This window comes from Pseudophryne corroboree, chromosome 1, assembly GCF_028390025.1.
Source record: "Pseudophryne corroboree isolate aPseCor3 chromosome 1, aPseCor3.hap2, whole genome shotgun sequence".
In the NCBI taxonomy this organism is placed as follows: Eukaryota; Metazoa; Chordata; class Amphibia; order Anura; family Myobatrachidae; genus Pseudophryne; species Pseudophryne corroboree.
This window is the reverse complement of record NC_086444.1, coordinates 54,107,055-54,127,442: the sequence shown is the minus strand read 5'-3', so window position 1 is coordinate 54,127,442 and position 20,388 is coordinate 54,107,055. Positions and strand designations below refer to the sequence as shown.

General features: G+C 46.3%; 1 protein-coding gene across 7 annotated transcripts in view; it reads left to right on the top strand.

Moving 5' to 3' along the window:
- Positions 1-20,388, top strand: part of WDR7 (WD repeat domain 7) — a 799,383-nt gene that overhangs the window by 340,131 nt on the left and 438,864 nt on the right. For all 7 annotated transcript variants that reach the window (XM_063959708.1, XM_063959725.1, XM_063959718.1 and 4 more), the window contains one exon: positions 534-647. In XM_063959708.1, the coding sequence (XP_063815778.1) occupies positions 534-647 (114 nt within the window). The remainder of the gene's footprint in view (positions 1-533; positions 648-20,388) is intronic.

The following is a 20,388-nucleotide window of genomic DNA, read 5'->3' as shown; positions in this document are numbered from 1 at the left end:
GGCTGGTGTGAATGATCAAACATTGGGGCAGATGTATTAACCTGGAGAAGGCATAAGGAAGTGATAAACCAGTGATAAATGCAAGGTGATAACACACGAGCCAATCAGCTCCCATATGTAAATTAACAGCTAGGAGCTGATTGGCTGGTGCATTATCACCTTGCACTTAACACTGCTTTATCACTGGTTTATCACTTCCTTATGCCTTCTCCACGTTAATACATCTACCCCCCAAAATCTGTAAAACAGCATTCTGTAGCAATAAGGGATATAGGGGTAAATGTATGAAGCAGTGATAAGAGTGGAGAAGTGAGCCAGTGCAGAAGTTGCCCATGGCAACCAATCAGCATTGAAGTAACATTTATAATTTGCATACTATAAAATAATACAGAGCAGCTGATTGGTCGCCATGGGCAACTTCTCCACTGGCTCACGTCTCCACACTTATCACTGCTTCACACATTTACCCCATAATAAGTAACAAGTGTTTTTATCTTTGCACATTTTTATGCATCTGATTGCATCTGTTACAGCTGGTGTTACGGCAGAATCCATTCAGGCGGGCAATGCGAGTCCGGACTCTGTGGGGTCGGAGGTCAAAGTTCAGGAGGAGGAGCATGAGCTTGTGGACGATGATATTGCAGCAGGTAAAGAATTTCCTTTCTATTCTATTATTACATTTTGCTGGGAACTGGGATTGTTCTACATGGAGATGTGTTTTTGGGTCACGCGTTTCATCGTCGTTCGTCTACTTGCGGAGACATCCGTAGAAGTAAATAAAATGCTATAGGCACTTGTGTGCGTAAGCTGGCTTATAAAATCTATATATTCATCATTCGGTTTTGTCTTCAGCTGCAATTCGATTATATTTTTGCTTTTCATCTTTAAGATTGCACAGATTCCAAAAGAGTTTTTTTTTCCCCCTCCCTTAAACATTAGTTTTGCCTGTTGATACAGTCATCTGTATTACCTTGCCATAATGCATTGTTTCACTTCAGATTAGATCCATATAACAAGCTTCTTTTCTTAAAAGGATTTAATACTGTTCCTTCGGGGGACTGAAAACTTCTGGTAGTCTAATGATGTCCCCAGACAGCTGGAAAGCCATCATTATTTCTGTCCTCTCCTATTCCTGTACTTTCCAACACTTCCGTGACATGTTACTGTAAAAGCGAGTGTATACAGAGAGAGAAAGAGAGATAATACACACGCCTTTTTAATCTGGTTATACGGTGCCGTAATTTATTCTAAAATCGGACTTGATGGCCGAAGTTATAATATCCGGTTGGTTAAAGGTACTGTACGTTTCTTGTAGTGACACAGTATTTGTCAGCCATGGTTGGTACAGTACAGATGTGTCCTCGTACAGGTACCTTTAATAAGCCATGCAGTGCGAGATGCCTGGCGCTATTGCATCACAGTGAGCGGAGCAGTTTAGCGACTGTTTACATTTGCATATTGGGGGTCATTCCGAGTTGATCGCTAGCTGCCGTTGTTCGCAGCGCAGCGATCAGGCTAAAAAATGGCATTTCTGCGCATTCGTGTGCCCCGCTATGCGCACACGCGACGTACGGGTACAAAGCCCGTTGTGGTTGTGCACAGGTTCTAGTGAAGTTTTCAGTCGCACTGACAGCCGCAAGAAGATTGACATGAAGTGGGCGTTTCTGGGTGTCAAATTACCGTTTTCAGGGAGGGTTTGCAAAAATGCAGGCGTGTCTGAAAAAACGCAGGCGTGGCTGGGCGGGTGTATGACGTCAAATCCGGACAGGAATAGGCTGAAGTGATCGCAAGCGCTGAGTAGGTTCAGAGCTACTCTGAAACCGCACAAACTATTTTTGCAGAGCTCGGCTGCACATGCGTTCGCACTTCTGCTAAGCTAAAATACACTCCACAGTGGGCGGCGGCATAGCGTTTGCACGGCTGCTAAAACTAGCTAGCGAGCGATCAACTCGGAATGACCCCCATTATTCGTACCGCAGACGCAGCGAAATACCACTCAGTCTGTACCAGAGACACCAGGCTGCAACTTTAATCGCACAAGAATTCCTTTTAAATATGTACAAAGTTGAAGAGGAAGCACAACAGAACGCTGTGTAAAAACCCCCCTAAAAGCTGCAGACACTGTTTCGTAGCACTCCGTACACAGATTCATACTCATTTACACGCAGATGTACAAGTGTCACGTGTCCAGATCAATCAGTACAGTCTGATGAAGTGGTTTTGTCGCATTGCGTTTTGTGACGGAGACTCACAGTTGGGTGAAGCAGAGTTGCACATTTCTGGCGCATCTGTGGCAATAGTGTATGAGGACACATCTGTATGTTGCTTGTGGCACCAAAATATTATTTTTGAGGCAGATCTGAGCTAATATTCATGAGAATGAATGAGGCATGAGGCACAAAGCGGTCCTAGTCGAGAAGATGTAGCGCCATACTAAAAGTTTCAGGCAGCAGTATGTCCTTTCCAAATGTTCCGTGTTCTTGGTGGTGACGGGGATTCTGATGAAAGGTCCTACTCTGTTCTGTTACTCAATGCGGTCACTTTATAATATCCAGAAACGGCCTCTCTGTAAATGGTGCAGCGGCGTTGGTGCCTCAGCTGCTGCATTTCTGCCGTTACTGTTTCCAGGCAGCTTCTCCTGTTTCGTCTGCTCTCTTCCTCTTCCTCACCGCTTTTCTCCAGTCTCTTCCCTTTTTCCTTGTGCTCCTTTAATATAGATGAAATAGAAAGTTCCTGGAAAAGCTTTACTTATTATCACTGATATATGTGATCTGGGGACACTAAAAACAATGCCTGCTAAAAACATAGGTACAGCTGTTTGCCTGGTCCTCTTGTGACAGCGTGTATGAAGCATGCTCTCAAAGCCTCGCTGTGACGTAGTATACTACGTACGTATTGAGCGTTCCCATAGATCTGCAATATTTTGTACTGAGCGCTGCAGACAGCCTTGCAATTAGTGGAAAGCGATTGCTTGTCAGAAAATGTTGTGGCCGTTCAATTACACCATTTTTGGATATTGGACTGAGTTTAATTAGCCACACGTTGGCCGCAAGTTGCTTAACGCTGGCTAAAAACTTGTAGCCACGTGTCTTAGAACTCTGCATTAAGTTAACGCGGGTCTGAGTGGCAGTTGACGCTTGTAGCTCCAGACAAGTTAAAAGTAGGGGACAATAATCCTTACTTTAATCTACAAATGTTCAAAGGATACAGGGGGTAATTCTGAGTTGACCGCAGCAGCAAATTTGTTAGCAGTTGGGCAAAACCATGTGCATTGCAGGTGGGACAGATGTAACATGTGCAGAGAGAGTTATATTTGGGTGGGTTATTTTGTTTCTGTGCAGGGTAAATACTGGCTGCTTTATTTTTACACTGCAATTTCGATTTCAGTTTGAACACACCCCACCCAAATCTAACTCTCTCTGCACGTGTTATATCTGCCCCCCCCCCCCCCCCCCCTGCAGTGCACATGGTTTTGCCCAACTGCTAACAAATTTGCTGCTGCGATCAACTCTGAATTAGGCCCACAGTGCAGCACCCCTCCCAAAGAACAATATATTTAGAGGTTAGAAATAGTAAAATATGGCCAAAGACATAAAAAACAGATGCATGCACTTGTCAGGGTGCCCTGGGTTGGTGGTCCAGGACCAGTTCAAATTACGTATGGCTAACGTAATAGACAAAATCAGTGCGAGTGGCTGCAAGTCATAAAATATGTGGACAAACAGAAATGAATCCTGTACCTTACCACATAACTGAACTAATGATAACAAACAGATGTGTCCTCTTACATCCTTGCTGCTGTGACGCTAAATAGCCCTTCAAGTCATGCCATGACGCGGCGCACTCGGTAGCGCTGAGCATGTTTTTTTGTGTGATTTAATTAGTGATTTTTTTCCACGTCTTAGATTCAATAGGACGCACAAGCAGATTCTGCTGAATAAAATGATACGCAGCATGCCTATACGCTGTGTGTAATTGCCAATATCTGCAGCTGAGATGCCTCGTTACAGTGTGTTCCAGGAAAACACTGTAGCAGAGTATTTTGTATGCACATACAGTCGCAGTCACACACACAGTATAAGCATACCGCATATCATTTTAATCAGTAGAAGCTGCCTGTGCGTCCTATTGTATTATATTGCGCCTAAGACAAAAAAAAATGCAAAAAGATGATCAGCGATACAGAGTCACACAGCACTCGTGCGTTTTGTGTAATGCGACTTATAGCGCACGTAACAAAGATGTCAGTGGACACATCCGTATAAGCACAATTTACTTAATGTTTTGTGTAAATAGATCAATAGACAATGTTTGGCATAGTGGTGTCGTGAAAAAAATTCTGATATTCTAGGGTGCCGTGATTAAAACAAATTTTGGAACCCCTGATGTAGTGGTATGTTGATGGGAAATGGGTGTAAATGATGTGGGACTTTGTATGTGGTGGTGTAAATGATGTGGGGACATGTATGTTGAAGAGTTAATGATGTGGGGACATGTATGTAGTTGTGTAAATGATGTGGGGACATGTATGTTGAAGAGTTAATGATGTGGGGACATGTATGTAGTTGTGTAAATGATGTGGGGACATGTATGTTGAAGAGTTAATGATGTGGGGACATGTATGTAGTTGTGTAAATGATGTGGGGTCATGTATGTAGTGTTGTAAATGATGTGGGGACATGTATGTAGTGGTGTAAATAATGTGGGCCATGTATGTAGTGGTGTAAACAATGTGGGACATGTATGCAGTAGTTTAAACCATGTGAGGACATGTATGCAGTAGTGTAAATGATGTGGGGACATGTTTGCAGTGGTTGGTGTGAATGATATGGGGACATGTATGTTGAGGTGTAAATAATGTGGGGACATGTATGTATTGGTTAGTGTAAATTATGTGGGAACATGTATGTAGTGGTTGGTGTAAATGTTGTAGGCGCATGTATGTTGAGGTGTAAATGAGGTGGGAACATGTATACAGTGATGTAAATGATGTGGGGACATGTATGCAGTGGTGTAAATGAGGTGGGGACATGTGTGCAATGGTGTAAATGAGGCGGGGAAATGTATCAGTGGTGTAAATGATGTGGGGACATGTATGCAGTGGTGTAAATGATGTGGAGACATGTAGGCAGTGGTGTAAATAATGTGGGGACATGTATGAAGTGGTATAACTGATGTGGGGACATGTATGCAGCGGTGTAAATAATGTGGGGACATGTATGCAGTGGTGTAAATGATGTGGAGACATGTAGGCAGTGGTATAAATGATGTGGGGACATGTATGCAGTGGTGTAAATAATGTGGGGACATGTATGAAGTGGTGTAAATGATGTGGGGACATGTATGCAGTGGTGTAAATAATGTGGGGACATGTATGAAGTGGTATAACTGATGTGGGGACATGTATGCAGTGGTGTAAATAATGTGGGGACATGTATGCAGTGGTGTAAATGATGTGGAGACATGTATGTAGTGGTATAAATGATGTGGGGACATGTATGAAGTGGTGTAAATGATGTGGGGACATGTATGTAGTGGTATAAATGATGTGGGGACATGTATGCAGTGGTGTAAATAATGTGTGGACATGTATGAAGTGGTGTAAATGATGTGGGGACATGTATGCAGTGGTGTAAATAATGTGGGGACATGTATGAAGTGGTGTAAATGATGTGGGGACATGTATGTAGTGGTATAAATGATGTGGGGACATGTATGCAGTGGTGTAACTGATGTGGGGACATGTATGCAGTGGTGTAAATAATGTGGGGACATGTATGAAGTGGTGTAAATGATGTGGGGACATGTATGCAGTGGTATAACTGATGTGGGGACATGTATGCAGTGGTGTAAATAATGTGGGGACATGTATGAAGTGGTGTAAATGATGTGGGGACATTTATGCAGTGGTATAAATGATGTGGGGACATGTATGTAGTGGTGTAAATAATGTGGGGACATGTATGAAGTGGTGTAAATGATGTGGGGACATGTATGCAGTGGTATAACTGATGTGGGGACATGTATGTAGTGGTGTAAATGATGTGGGGACATGTATGAAGTGGTGTAAATGATGTGGGGACATGTATGCAGTGGTATAAATGATGTGGGGACATGTATGAAGTGGTGTAAATGATGTGGGGACATGTATGCAGTGGTATAAATGATGTGGGGACATGTATGCAGTGGTATAACTGATGTGGGGACATGTATGTAGTGGTGTAAATGATGTGGGGACATGTATGCAGTGGTATAAATGATGTGGGGACATGTATGAAGTGGTGTAAATGATGTGGAGACATGGATGCAGTGGTATAAATGATGTGGGGACATGTATGCAGTGGTATAACTGATGTGGGGACATGTATGTAGTGGTGTAAATGATGTGGGGACATGTATGAAGTGGTGTAAATGATGTGGGGACATGTATGTAGTGGTGTAAATGATGTGGGGACATGTATGAAGTGGTGTAAATGATGTGGGGACATGTATGCAGTGGTATAAATGATGTGGGGACATGTATGCAGTGGTGTAAATGATGTGGAGACATGTAGGCAGTGGTGTAAATGATGTGGAGACATGTAGGCAGTGGTATAAATGATGTGGGGACATGTATGCAGTGGTGTAAATGATGTGGAGACATGTATGCAGTGGTATAAATTATGTGGGGACATGTATGCAGTGGTGTAACTGATGTGGGGACATGTATGCAGTGGTGTAAATAATGTGGGGACATGTATGCAGTGGTGTAAATGATGTGGGGACATGTATGCAGTGGTTAGTGTGAATGATGTAGGGACATGTATGTAGTGGTGTAAATAATGTGGGGACATGTATGTAGTGGTTGGTGTGAATGATGTGCAGACATGTACATTGAGTTGTGCATGTTGTGGGGACATGTATGTTGAGGTGTAACGGATGTGCGGACATGCATGTAGTGGTGTTGATGTGTGGACATGTATTTTGATGTGTAAATGAGGTGGGGACATGCATGTAGTGGTGTAAATGAGGTGGGGACATGTACGTAGAGGTGTGAATGAGGTGGGACATTTATGTTGAGGTGTAAATTATGTGGGGCATGTATGTAGAGGTGTAAATGAGGTGGGGACATGTATGTTGAGGTGTAAGTGATGTGGGGACATGTACAGTATGTTGAGGTGTAAATGATGTGGGGACGTGTATGTTGAGGTGTAAATAATGTGGGGACATGTATGTATTGGTTAGTGTAAATTATGTGGGAACATGTATGTAGTGGTTGGTGTAAATGTTGTAGGCGCATGTATGTTGAGGTGAAAATGAGTTGGGGACATGTTTGTTGAGGTGTAAATGAGGTGGGAACATGTATACAGTGATGTAAATGATGTGGGGACATGTATGCAGTGGTGTAAATGAGGTGGGGACATGTGTGCAGTGGTGTAAATGAGGCGGGGAAATGTATGCAGTGGTGTAAATGATGTGGGGACATGTATGCAGTGGTGTAAATGATGTGGAGACATGTAGGCAGTGGTGTAAATGATGTGGAGACATGTAGGCAGTGGTATAAATGATGTGGGGACATGTATGCAGTGGTGTAAATAATGTGGGGACATGTATGAAGTGGTGTAAATGATGTGGGGACATGTATGCAGTGGTGTAAATAATGTGGGGACATGTATGAAGTGGTATAACTGATGTGGGGATATGTATGCAGTGGTGTAAATAATGTGGGGACATGTATGCAGTGGTGTAAATGATGTGGAGACATGTATGTAGTGGTATAAATGATGTGGGGACATGTATGAAGTGGTGTAAATGATGTGTGGACATGTATGTAGTGGTATAAATGATGTGGGGACATGTATGCAGTGGTGTAAATAATGTGGGGACATGTATGAAGTGGTGTAAATGATGTGGGGACATGTATGCAGTGGTGTAAATAATGTGGGGACATGTATGAAGTGGTGTAAATGATGTGGGGACATGTATACAGTGGTATAACTGATGTGGGGACATGTATGCAGTGGTATAAATAATGTGGGGACATGTATGAAGTGGTGTAAATGATGTGGGGACATGTATGCAGTGGTATAAATGATGTGGGGACATGTATGTAGTGGTGTAAATAATGTGGGGACATGTATGAAGTGGTGTAAATGATGTGGGGACATGTATGCAGTGGTATAACTGATGTGGGGACATGTATGTAGTGGTGTAAATGATGTGGGGACATGTATGAAGTGGTGTAAGTGATGTGGGGACATGTATGCAGTGGTATAAATGATGTGGGGACATGTATGAAGTGGTGTAAGTGATGTGGGGACATGTATGCAGTGGTATAAATGATGTGGGGACATGTATGCAGTGGTGTAAATGATGTGGAGACATGTAGGCAGTGGTGTAAATGATGTGGAGACATGTAGGCAGTGGTATAAATGATGTGGGGACATGTATGTAGTGGTGTAAATGATGTGGGGACATGTATGCAGTGGTGTAAATGATGTGGAGACATGTATGCAGTGGTATAAATTATGTGGGGACATGTATGCAGTGGTGTAACTGATGTGGGGACATGTATGCAGTGGTGTAAATAATGTGGGGACATGTATGCAGTGGTGTAAATGATGTGGGGACATGTATGCAGTGGTTAGTGTGAATGATGCAGGGACATGTATGTAGTGGTGTAAATAATGTGGGGACATGTATGTAGTGGTTGGTGTGAATGATGTGCAGACATGTACATTGAGTTGTGCATGTTGTGGGGACATGTATGTTGAGGTGTAACTGATGTGCGGACATGCATGTAGTGGTGTTGATGTGTGGACATGTATTTTGATGTGTAAATGAGGTGGGGACATGCATGTAGTGGTGTAAATGAGGTGGGGACATATACGTAGAGGTGTGAATGAGGTGGGACATTTATGTTGAGGTGTAAATTATGTGGGGCATGTATGTAGAGGTGTAAATGAGGTGGGGACATGTATGTTGAGGTGTAAGTGATGTGGGGACATGTACAGTATGTTGAGGTGTAAATGATGTGGGGACGTGTATGTTGAGGTGTAAATAATGTGGGGACATGTATGTTGAGCAGTAAATGGTGTGAGGACATGTGTGTAGAGGTGTAAATGATGTGTGGACATGTATTTTTTAAGCTGTAAATGATGTTGGGCATGTATATAGAGGTGTAAATGATGTGGGGACATGTATTTTGAGCTGTAAATGATGTTGGGCATGTATGTAGAGGTGTAAATGATGTGGGGACGTGTATGTTGAGGTGTAAATAATGTGGGGACATGTATGTTGAGCTGTAAATGGTGTGGGGACATGTATGTAGAGGTGTAAATGATGTGGGGACTTGTATTTTGAGCTGTAAATGATGTTGGGCATGTATATAGAGGTGTACATGATGTGGGGCATGTATGTTGAGGTATAATTGTGGGGACATGTGTATTGAGCATTGCATTGATGGGAAAGGCGTTTCTGAACATCCAGATGGGAGTTGCAAGCATTTTGTTTTACCCCCAACTTTTTACAAACTTGTATATAGATACTTTTGCTAGTGCAGGCAGGAAGTGGTTGTTTTGTGCTGTGGATACAGATTATTACCTTTTCTGTTAAGGTCCCAGAGGCGCCATTTATTTGTCAAGCTTTTTCCTATACCCACACTAATGCACAATCTCCCCTCTGAGCCATATTCACTCCTCTTGAGTCCGCTGTGCCCGGAAGATGGCGGCACCATCACATTAAATAGGGGTGACCCGCTGCAGGCAGACGGGTGGTCTTCAGTATGCCGAATGTCGGGATCCCGGCGCACAGTATACCGGCGCCGGGATCCTGACATCCGGCATACCGACAGCTATTCTCCCTCGTGGGGGTCCACGACCCCCCTGGAGGGAGAATAAATAGCGTGGCGCGCGTAGCTCGGCGAGCCCGCAAGGGGCTCCTTTGCACTCACCACACTGTCGGTATGCCGGCGGTCGGGCTCCCGGCGCCGGTATGCTGGTTGCCGGGAGCCCGGCCGCCGGCATACCATACTACACCCCAGGCAGACTGTAAGGTTCATCCTGGGTGTTTAGACTATGACATTTGTATAAGTGGACATCTGCAGCCAGGCTTAGTCTGACCTGATTGTGAGTGGCTGTTTGGCGCGGTGTACTTTAGAGGTCTCGCCCGTCGGTTAGCATTTACTATCCCTGTACGAGCAGCTGTGTCCTATAACACTAATCAGGGCAAATACTGTATATTGCCGGCCAGTGCACTTTATCCAGTATTTTGTTGCTAGTTATATACTGTGGTGCTCAAACTGAAAAAAAGAAAATATTTTTTGGGGCGGAGATAGGCAAGATACAGATCCCCACGGCATCTGTTCACATTAAAGGGAGAGCTTGGGGGAAACCCTTCACCTCCGTAGGTGCTGGGCACGCCGCCATCAGTGACGCTGACGGCTGGGGCGAGCCATTAGTGACGAGAGGCCCGTACCGCCCCCTTCCCTGCCGTCCGTGCCCGAAAAGGCCTTCGACGGGAGTGTACCACCCCAGAACCGTGGCACCTTGCCCACAGAAGATTCTGGAGGGAACACTAGATACTGTGTGTAAGCTGTAAACACATCCGTTAAGGCTATTTTTTTTATGTTTAGGAAGGAGTTGTTATTTAAAAGTGCCGGAGTTAAGAACAGGGTAATCAGGGCAGATGCCCAGTGGCCCTCACACACACAGGGCCCCCACACATAGCAGTATCACCAGCATCAGACCCACCCATAGGAAGTAGGCTGCAACCAGTGACACTGAGATGGGTGGAGTTAGCAGTGTGTAGTGTTCACTCTAGGAGTGAAAAGGGGCAGGGCGCCGGACTCCGGGGGCACATGTGCGCGCGCGGCCACGCAAATTAGGGGGCGTGGCCACACCTCCGTCATTTTAGGGGGCGGTGCGGCCCACAGACGCTACTATAGAGAGCGTCTGTGGCCGGCGACGTCACTGTTGGGGGCGTGCCCAGCACCTCCGTCGGTGCTGGGCTTCCCCCAGCCCTCTCCCAATGCGTGAATGGATGCCGCGCGCATGCGCACGGCATCTATACACGCCGGGAGGGCAGGGAGCGGGCGGCTGTTCTAGCAGGGCGCCGCAAAAGGGGCAGGGCGGGTTTTGCCTGTTAAAAAACGGGCAGGGCGCGGCGCCCTGCTAAAACAGCCTAGAGTGAACACTAAGTGTGGGCGGGAGAAACATGAAGGTAACATAGTATCATAGTATCTGAGGTTGAAAAAAGACAATTGTCCATCGAGTTCAACCTATTTGTGGTCTCCTATGCATGATGATTTGACTAAAATTTCTGACTGATGCTGCTGTCAGCCGTTGCATTTTATCCCTATTTATAGTAACTATAATGCATGACTATGCACCATACCCCTGGATATCCTTATCCATTAGGAATTTATCTAACCCATTCTTAAAGGTGTTGACAGATTCCGCCATTACAACTCCCTCGGGCAGGGAATTCCAAACACGTATTGTCCTTACCGTGAAAAAGCCTTTACGCCGTATTGTGCGGAATCTCCTCTCCTCTAACCTGAGCGAGTGTCCACGAGTCCTCTGTGTTGATCTAACCAAAAACAGGTCCCGCGCAAGCTCTGTGTATTGTCCCCTTATATATTTGTAGATGTTGATCATATCCCCTCTTAGTCTCCGCTTTTCCAATGTAAACATGCCTAGTCTTTCAAGCCTTTCCTTGTATTCCATCGTCTCCATGCCCTTAATTAGTTTGGTCGCCCTCCTCTGTACCTTTTCTAGCTCCAGGATATCCTTTTTGTAGTACGGTGCCCAGAATTGTACACAGTATTCAAGGTGTGGCCTCACTAGTGATTTATATAACGGGAGTATAATACTCTCGTCTCTAGCATCAATACCCCGTTTTATGCATGCTAATATCTTATTAGCCTTCTTTGCTGCAGTCCTACTTTGGGTACTACTGCTTAGCTTGCTATCTATGAGGACACCTAAGTCCTTTTCCAGTACAGAATCCCCTAATTTTACCCCATTTAGTAGGTAGGTGTAATTTTTGTTCTTGTTACCACAGTGCATTACCTTACACTTGTCTGTGTTGAAGCGCATTCTCCATTTGGCTGCCCATGCTTCTAATTTAACTAAGTCGTTCTGAAGAGACTCGGCATCCTCCTCTGTATTTATAGCCTTACACAATTTGGTATCATCTGCAAAAATTGACACCATGCTCTCTAGACCTTCTGTTAGGTCGTTAATGAAAATATTGAACAATAGAGGTCCTAATACTGAGCCTTGCGGCACACCACTTAGCACTTCAGTCCAAGTTGAAAAAGATCCATTAACCACAATGCGCTGCTCCCTATTATCTAACCAGTTTTTGACCCAAGTGCATATTGTGCTTCCTAGCCCTGATTCTTGTAGCTTGTAGATAAGTCTCATGTGTGGTACAGTGTCGAATGCTTTGGCAAAATCTAAAAAGATTACATCCACCTCCTTACCCTGATCTAGGTTTGCGCTTACTGTTTCATAAAAGCCATGGGCAGCACTGTGGTATGGCTGCCGGGGGCTCGTGCTTCTTTAAAAATACTACCAAACCCTTCAGGTTCCAAGATTTGAGATCACAGGTAGGTGAATTATAGTGGGGATGCATAATGTAATCTGGGGGCACTGTGTTATAATGTGTACTGTGTGACACTACAGTGTAGTATAGTGTGAACTGTTGACACATTACAGTATATGGTAATATAATGTGAATGGTGACACTGTGGTGTAGTATAATGTGGACTGGGTGCAGTGCCTTATATCCTGACCTGAGGCACTGTGTGGCATAACATGAACTGGGGCACTGTGTGGCATAACATGAACTGGGGCACTGTGTGTCATGATGTGAGCTGGGGCAGTTTGGTATAATGCGAGTTGAAAGTATTGCTGCGTTTCATGAACTGGGGGTGCTGTGGCATAGCATGAGCTGGGGGCACTGTGGCATAGCATGAACTGGGGGCACTGTGGCATAGCATGAACTGGGGGCACTGTGGCATAGCATGAACTGGGGGCACTGTGGCATAGCATGAACTGGGGGCACTGTGGCATAGCATGAGCTGGGGGCACTGTGGCATAGCATGAGCTGGGGGCACTGTGGCATAGCATGAACTGGGGGCACTGTTGTATATCATGAACTGGGGGCACTGTGGCATAGCATGAGCTGAGTGCACTGTGGCATAGCATGAACTGGGGGCACTGTGGCATGGCATGAGCTGGGGCAGTGTGGCATAGCATGAGCTGGGGGCACTGTTGTATAACATGAACTGGGGGCACTGTTGTATAACATGAACTGGGGGCACTGTGGCATAGCATGAGCTGGGGGCACTGTGGCATAGCATGAACTGGGGGCACTGTTGTATATCATGAACTGGGGGCACTGTGGCATAGCATGAGCTGAGTGTACTGTGGCATAGCATGAACTAGGGGCACTGTTGTATAACAGGAACTGGGGGCAGTGAGGCATAACCTGAACTGGGGGCACTGGCATAGCATGAACTGGGGGCAGTGTGGCATAACATGAACTGGGGGCACTGTGGCATAGCATGAGCTGAGTGCACTGTGGCATAGCATGAACTGGGGGCACTGTTGTATAACAGGAACTGGGGGCCGTGTGGCATAGCATGAACTGGGGGCAGTGAGGCATAACCTGAACTGGGGGCAGTGAGGCATAACCTGAACTGGGGGCACTTTGATCAGTGTTCTCACCAGAAATTTTTTAAAGGTGGCTACATTATAAGGTACCCAGGGGGAGGGCTTTGTGGAGAAGGTAGACGGGAGGGTAATACCAAACTCTGCATACTAGCGAATCACAGGAGGTAAGCAGCAGCCCATTGTGCACCCTCCTCCCCCAGCATCTCTCTTTGGTGGACTCCAGGTATGAGCTGGGGAGGCTGTCAGTTTGTCTAAAGTGCAGGGTGGTGGAGGGATTGGCCGGAGATCCTTCTTCCTACTGGGGTGGCTCTGGGCAGGTTGGAGCGTCCATCAAAGTAGAACGCTGATGTGGCATAATGTAAACTGGGCACTGCAGTGCATTCCACCCATTTGTGGCGCTAGCAGTGTTTCCACATCATACTTTGTAGTCACAATGCCATTACAGTATATCGTTTTGACAATTTTATTGGTAGGGGCCTTTACAAGTTACTTGTCTGGAACCCCCCCCCCCCCCCCCCAAGAGTTATCCAACCCTGGTGTTTACATATTTTATGAAGCTAGCACCATTTCGGATTATTTTCAGAAAAAAACACAGTGCAAAGCATATTTTATAAGAGAGCGAGGCTTGAAACTTTGTCATAAAATATAGAAGGCCACACTTGTTTTGTTCAATTCAAATGAATAATGTGGATATATAAAGGTGTATGTGAGTAGAATAATCCGACCACCAATATAAACGTCTTATTTTTATGGTAAGTACAAGAAGCACAATCCTTTATATGTAGAAAGAATTGATAATCCGCTCTGAAATACATGAAGCAGACATGGTCCCAGTGTGCCATTTGCAATATGAAAAAAAAAAAATAAAATTACGTCCAGTAGCCTTAAAATCCTCCTAACCAAACATAACTCCAAATCAATTGAAACTAATCACATTTATTTTAAATGAATAGTCTTAACAGAAAGCAAACAGATGGGATGCAGGCGGAAGGAAAAAAAATCCGGCTTGATTGAGACAATCTCGAGCTCACACAGGCCGGCTTCAAAATATGATGCAGCTTTATTCTGGATTTCGTCATTTTCTAAAGCTAATATCTATTGATCTCCTCTGCAAAGAAATGTCGGCGTGTGGTGGTCAACCAGAATTTCGAGCGTCCGACTAAAGGTTCACCAAACACTTTCGTTAGCCACATCATTTTGTGTATTTTTTTTTTTTTTTTTTATATAAAAGGAAAAAGAAAAAAAAAGCACCACTTTCACATTAATCCTTTTAGGGATTAATGCATTACACTTTAGACAGTGAAAAAATAAAAGCCGTTTACAGGAAAATAGCTTAATTGATGCTACCGTATGACGTGTTTAGAATGGGGGGAAATGTCTGGCTTGCGTTTTAAATATTTATATGGCATAGTCTTTGAATTATCTGTTTTCTGTCACTGGTTACTTTGTTGTGTACAATCTAGTCTTTCTAAAATGGGTTTTAATTTGCGTTTTTCCTTGCCTGTATACACCCTCCGCTTCGATCGTGTCACTCTGTTTTTTTCTTTTCTTTCTTTTTTTTTTGTCTTTTAAATGTCTTAAAATATTGGTCTGTAGATCAGAAATTGTGCAGTCATCCAGGGCTGCGTAAATTCCCAAAAATACTGTACATGGGGGGTGATTCAGATCTGATAGCTGGGCTGCTCATTTTGCTGTCCTGCGTTTAGGTAGTCGCCGTCTGCAGGGGGATTGTATATTTGCCGTGCAAGTGTGCGATCCCATGTGTACGCCGAGCTGCTAAAATCCAGTGTGTGCAGTCTCTGCGCAGCCCAGGACTTACTCCTACAGTGCGATCACATCAGGCTGATCGGGGCCGGAGCTGACGTCAGACACCCTCCCTGAAAACACTTGGGCACACCTGCGTTTTTCCAGACACTCCCAATAAACGATCAGTTACCACCCACAGACGGCTTCCTTCTGTAAGTCACCTTGCAAACACCCGTGTGAAAGGAATTTCTGCTGCGGGGTACACTGGGAGTAGGATCTTGATCCAAGGCACCAACAGGCTCAACGCTTTAACCTTCTTCCCAAGATGCATAGCGCGGCCTCCTATATCACCCCGCCTCCGTGCACAGGAGCTCAGTTTGTAAGTTGGTGCCTTGCAGCATGCAGGCACTTTACAGGTGGCTGCCTTAAGCAGCATTTTTCAGAGTTATTTTAAAGACTGAACAGAAGAATCTGTTTGAAGACTTCAAGGGCTGCTGCTGGTGAAGTCTTAGAGACTTTCCAGCGTGCAGCTCCATCACCCCCAGCGGCGCTGTATACTCCCGCGCCGGGGGTTGCCGAATCACTGCAGCGGAGACGAAGGCTTCTTCCTAACTGTGAGTCACACACACGCCGCAGTCTCCGGGATCGCGGGGCCGCAGACAAGGGGGAGGAAATGGGCTCCTGTGCTGCACTTTACCGCGATCCAGCGCCACGGTAGGAGGCGGGCCGCGCGCGTCTGGTTTGGACACTGATTACTGGGCTGATGTTCCACTAGCCACCAGGGTTATATTATGGGCACAGGTCAAGGGGGATGTTGAACCAAGTTCCCCCCGCTTTATGTTTACTGCCCGCACACCCGGTGGGGATGCCAGCAGGGGGAGGAGGTCGGACCTGAGGCCCCTCTCCCCAGCCCCAGGGCGCCATTTCAGCAATGTTCCCGCCCTGGAGCTGCTTCCCTCTCCCTCATTCCCGATCAGCAGCCATTACAGATAGAGCCTTACTGTTTCCTGGGATTGCTGGGGCAAATCCTCCTCTGTAGAACCGCCTGACTGCCAGTGCTGTGCTTCCTACAGGACACTTGAGTATTTTACCTGTCACTGCGACTGTGTTAGTTAAGAAAGAGTGCATACCTTCAGGGTTGTGTGGTACAAACACCCCTGTGATATACATCCAGTGCTTACTGTGTTTGTTATATCTATAGTTATCACATATAGCCATACTGAGTATTACTGTGTATTTCTAGTCCAGTGCAGTTTATGGTACATAATTTCTGCATGGTACACTCGTGACTATATATGTGTGTGTGCATGTAGCTACTGCGTGGTTGCCTTATTGCAGGGTATATCCCAGGGTGGGGGGCCGACTTCTAGGTTTTGCCCAGGAATGGTTGAAGACCACTTCAGATACCTGGGTAGGAGAAGTCGTCACTCGAGGTTACGCCATACCCTTCAAGAATCGTCCCCCTTATCGATTTTGCCTGACAGATGTGCCTCTGGATACGGCAAAAGCAAACACGTTGCACTCGGTAGTACATTCCCTCCTGACCACAGGAGTGGTGGTACAGGTGCCTCTGATTCAGAGAGGCAAGTGGTACTATTCACCGCTGTTTCTAGTCCCGAAACCGAACGGGTCCTCGCGGCCCATTCTCAATCTGTAGTCCTTGAACAAGTATGTGCGGGTTTCGAATTTTCGTATGGAAACTCTGCGCTCTATTGTTTTGGCCTTGGAGCCTGGGGACTATATGGTCTCCCTGGACATACAGGATGCCTACCTGCATATTCCTATTGCAGTGTCTCATCAGCAGTACCTGAGGTTTACTGTGGGCAACCTACATTACCAATTTCGGGCATTAACCTTTGGTTTGACAATGGCTCCCCGAGTTTTCACCAAAGTAATGGCGGTCATGACGGCTACACTCCGCCGTCAAGGGGTCATGATCCTACCGTACTTGGACGATTTGTTGATCCTGGCAAATTCCCCAGAACTTCTCCTGTGTCATCTAGATCTGACGGTCCAGTTCATGAAATCCCATGGGTGGCCAATCAACTGGATGAAATCCCCCCCTGGTTCCTGCTCGGAGCATGGTATACTTGGCAGCGTTATTGGACACTCACAACCAACGCATGTTCTTGTCTCAGGAGAAAGTCCTGCAGCTTCAGGACAGGATTCGATGCTTCCTATCTCGTCCGCAAGTGTCGATACTTTCGGCAATGCAAGTGCTAGGTCTCATGGTGTCAGCTTTCGACATGGTGGAGTACGATCAATTTCATTCTCGCCCTCTGCAGAAGTTAATTCTGACCAAGTGGACGGCCTGCCTCACCGGATAAGATCTCACATGATCTCATTATCTCCGGAGGTCCGCCTGTCACTGAGCTGGTGGCTTCAGGACCAACGATTGAGCAGGGGGCGTCCCTTCTGGATATCCAACTGGGTCCTGCTGACCACGGATGCCAGTCTGAGAGGTTGGGGCCGGTGTTGGAACAACACTCTCTTCAGGGTCGGTGGATTAAGGAGGAGTCTCTACTCCCGATAAATATTCTAAAACTGCGGGCAGTGTTCAATGCGTTGACAATGGCCCAGCATCTAATACAGGACAGACCTGTTGAAGTACTATTTGACAACGCCACCACGGTGGCGTACATCATTCATCAAGGCAGTACTCGAGGCCGCATGGCAATGAGGGAAGTATAACAGATTCTTCAGTGGGCAGAACGCCATCGGCCGGCCATTTCCGCAGTGTTTATTCCGGGGTTCCTAAACTGGAAGTGGACTTTCTCAGTTGTCAGGACGTACACGCTGGAGAATGAAGCCTCCATCCAATGGTGTTTCAACTTCTCGTGGACAAGTGGGGCCTTCCAGATGTGGACCTGATGGCGTCTCAACACAATCACAAGGTTCCGGTCTTCGGAACAAGGACAAGGGATCCTCAAGCAGCGTTAGTGGATGCTCTGTCAATCCCATGGAACTATCGGCTGCCGTATGTGTTCCCTCCGGTGTCACTCCTGCCCAGAGTGATACGGAAGTTCAAGCAAGAGGGAGGAAACCTACTTCTGGTCGCTCCAGCGTGGCCCAGGCGGCACTGGTTCTACGATCTACAGGGCCTCTCATTGGATCGTCCCCTTCTACTTCCACAACAACCAGATCTCCTCGTTCAGGGCCCTTGTGTTTACCAGCACTTCGCCCGTTTGGCTTTGATGGCATGGCTCTTGAAGCTTCCGTCCTGAGGGCCAAGAGTTTATGTGAGGCGGTCGTTCAAACTATGTTGAAGTCCCGTAAGCCGGCTTCGGCTCGGATTTACCATAGGGTCTGGAATGCTTACTTTACTTGGTGTACGTCTCACAATCATGACGATTTTCAAGTTTAGCGCGGCCAAACTGTTGGCCTTCCTGCAACGGGGCCTGGACTTAGGCCTGCGTCTGGCCTCCCTCAAGGTTCACATTTCTGCCTTGTTGGTTTGGTTTCAGAGGATGATTGCTGCCCTACCCGATGTTCATACATTCACTCAGGGCGTATTGCGGATTCAGCCTCCTTATGTACCCCCTGTGGCCCCTTGGTATTTGTCGTGGTACCGGAGGCCTTGCAAGAGTCTCCATTTGAACCTCTTGCCTCTGCTGTCCTTAAGTGGCTGTCCCTTAAGGTGCTATTTCTGTTGGCTATTGCTTCAGCGAGAAGGGTCTCGTACTTGGGTGCCTTATCCTGTAAGTCCCCCCATTTGATTTTTCATCGTGACCGGGCGGTTCTTAGAACGCAGCCAGGTTATTTACCCAAGGTGGTGTCTTCCTTCCACCTTAACCAAGAGATTGTGGTTCCAGCCTTTAATTATCCTGGGTTGTCTCCCAAAGAACGGTCTTTGGATGTGGTACGGGCTCTCCGTATCTATGTGAAGAGAACTTCCTCCATTAGGAACTCTGATTCTCTTTTTGTAGTATTGTTTGGTTTTCACAAACGTGGCTGGCCTGCTTCCACGCAGACTTTGGCCAGATGGATTAGAATGGTGATTGCACATGCTTATATACAGGCTGGTCGTCCGGTTCCTGCTACCATTAAAGCCCATTCTACTCTGTCGGTTGGACCTTCTTGGGCGGCCCACCGTGGTGCGACCCTTGAACAACTGTGCAAGGCGGCAACGTGGTCCTCCGGGAACACGTTCATAAGGTTCTATGCCTTTGATACCGCCGCTTCCCAGGATGCTTCCTTTGGACGCTGGGTTCTTGTGCCCGCTACAGTGCGTCTCCTCCCATGAGGAACTGCTTTAGGACATCCCCGATGTTAATCCTTGTGGAGCCCAGTGTACCCCGCAGCAGAAAACGAGATTTATGGTAAGAACTTACCGTTGTTAAATCTCTTTCTGCGAGGTACACTGAGCTCCACAAGGCGCCCACCCTGACGCACTTAGCTTCTTTGGGTTGGTATTGGCATAGCCGCTGACACCCTTTCCTGTGGTGAGTATGTGGTGTAATTGGCTATGAGCGATTGTTGTCTCTGGTACCTGCTACTGCATTGGGTTGGTTAACGAAACTGAGCTCCTGTGCAGGGAGGCGGGGTGATATAGGAGGCGGCGCTATGCATCTTGGGAAGAAGGTCAAAGCTTTGAGCCTTTTGGTGCCTCGGATCAAGATCCTACTCTACACCCTGATGTTAATCCTTGTGGAGCCCAGTGTACCTCGCAGAAAGAGATTTAACAACTGTAAGTTCTTACCATAAATCTTGTTTTTTCGTACCATCCCGTTGCTGTCCAGAGATGCCCTTTGTTATTGTCCGACGCACAGCTTTGCGGTGCATGCACAGTTAGTACCTGATCGCCCACTGTGCGAAAACGCACAGCATCGATCAGATCTGAATGTCACCCATGGTGCTTTGGCTACCTGTGTAACTTTCTTGTGTCATTTTTCTTGATGTTGTGTTGAGAACACTAGTTCCCAGGCTTATAAAAGATCCCGCTGCCATTTGAAAAAGGCCGTGGCAACTGTCTGTTACAGTG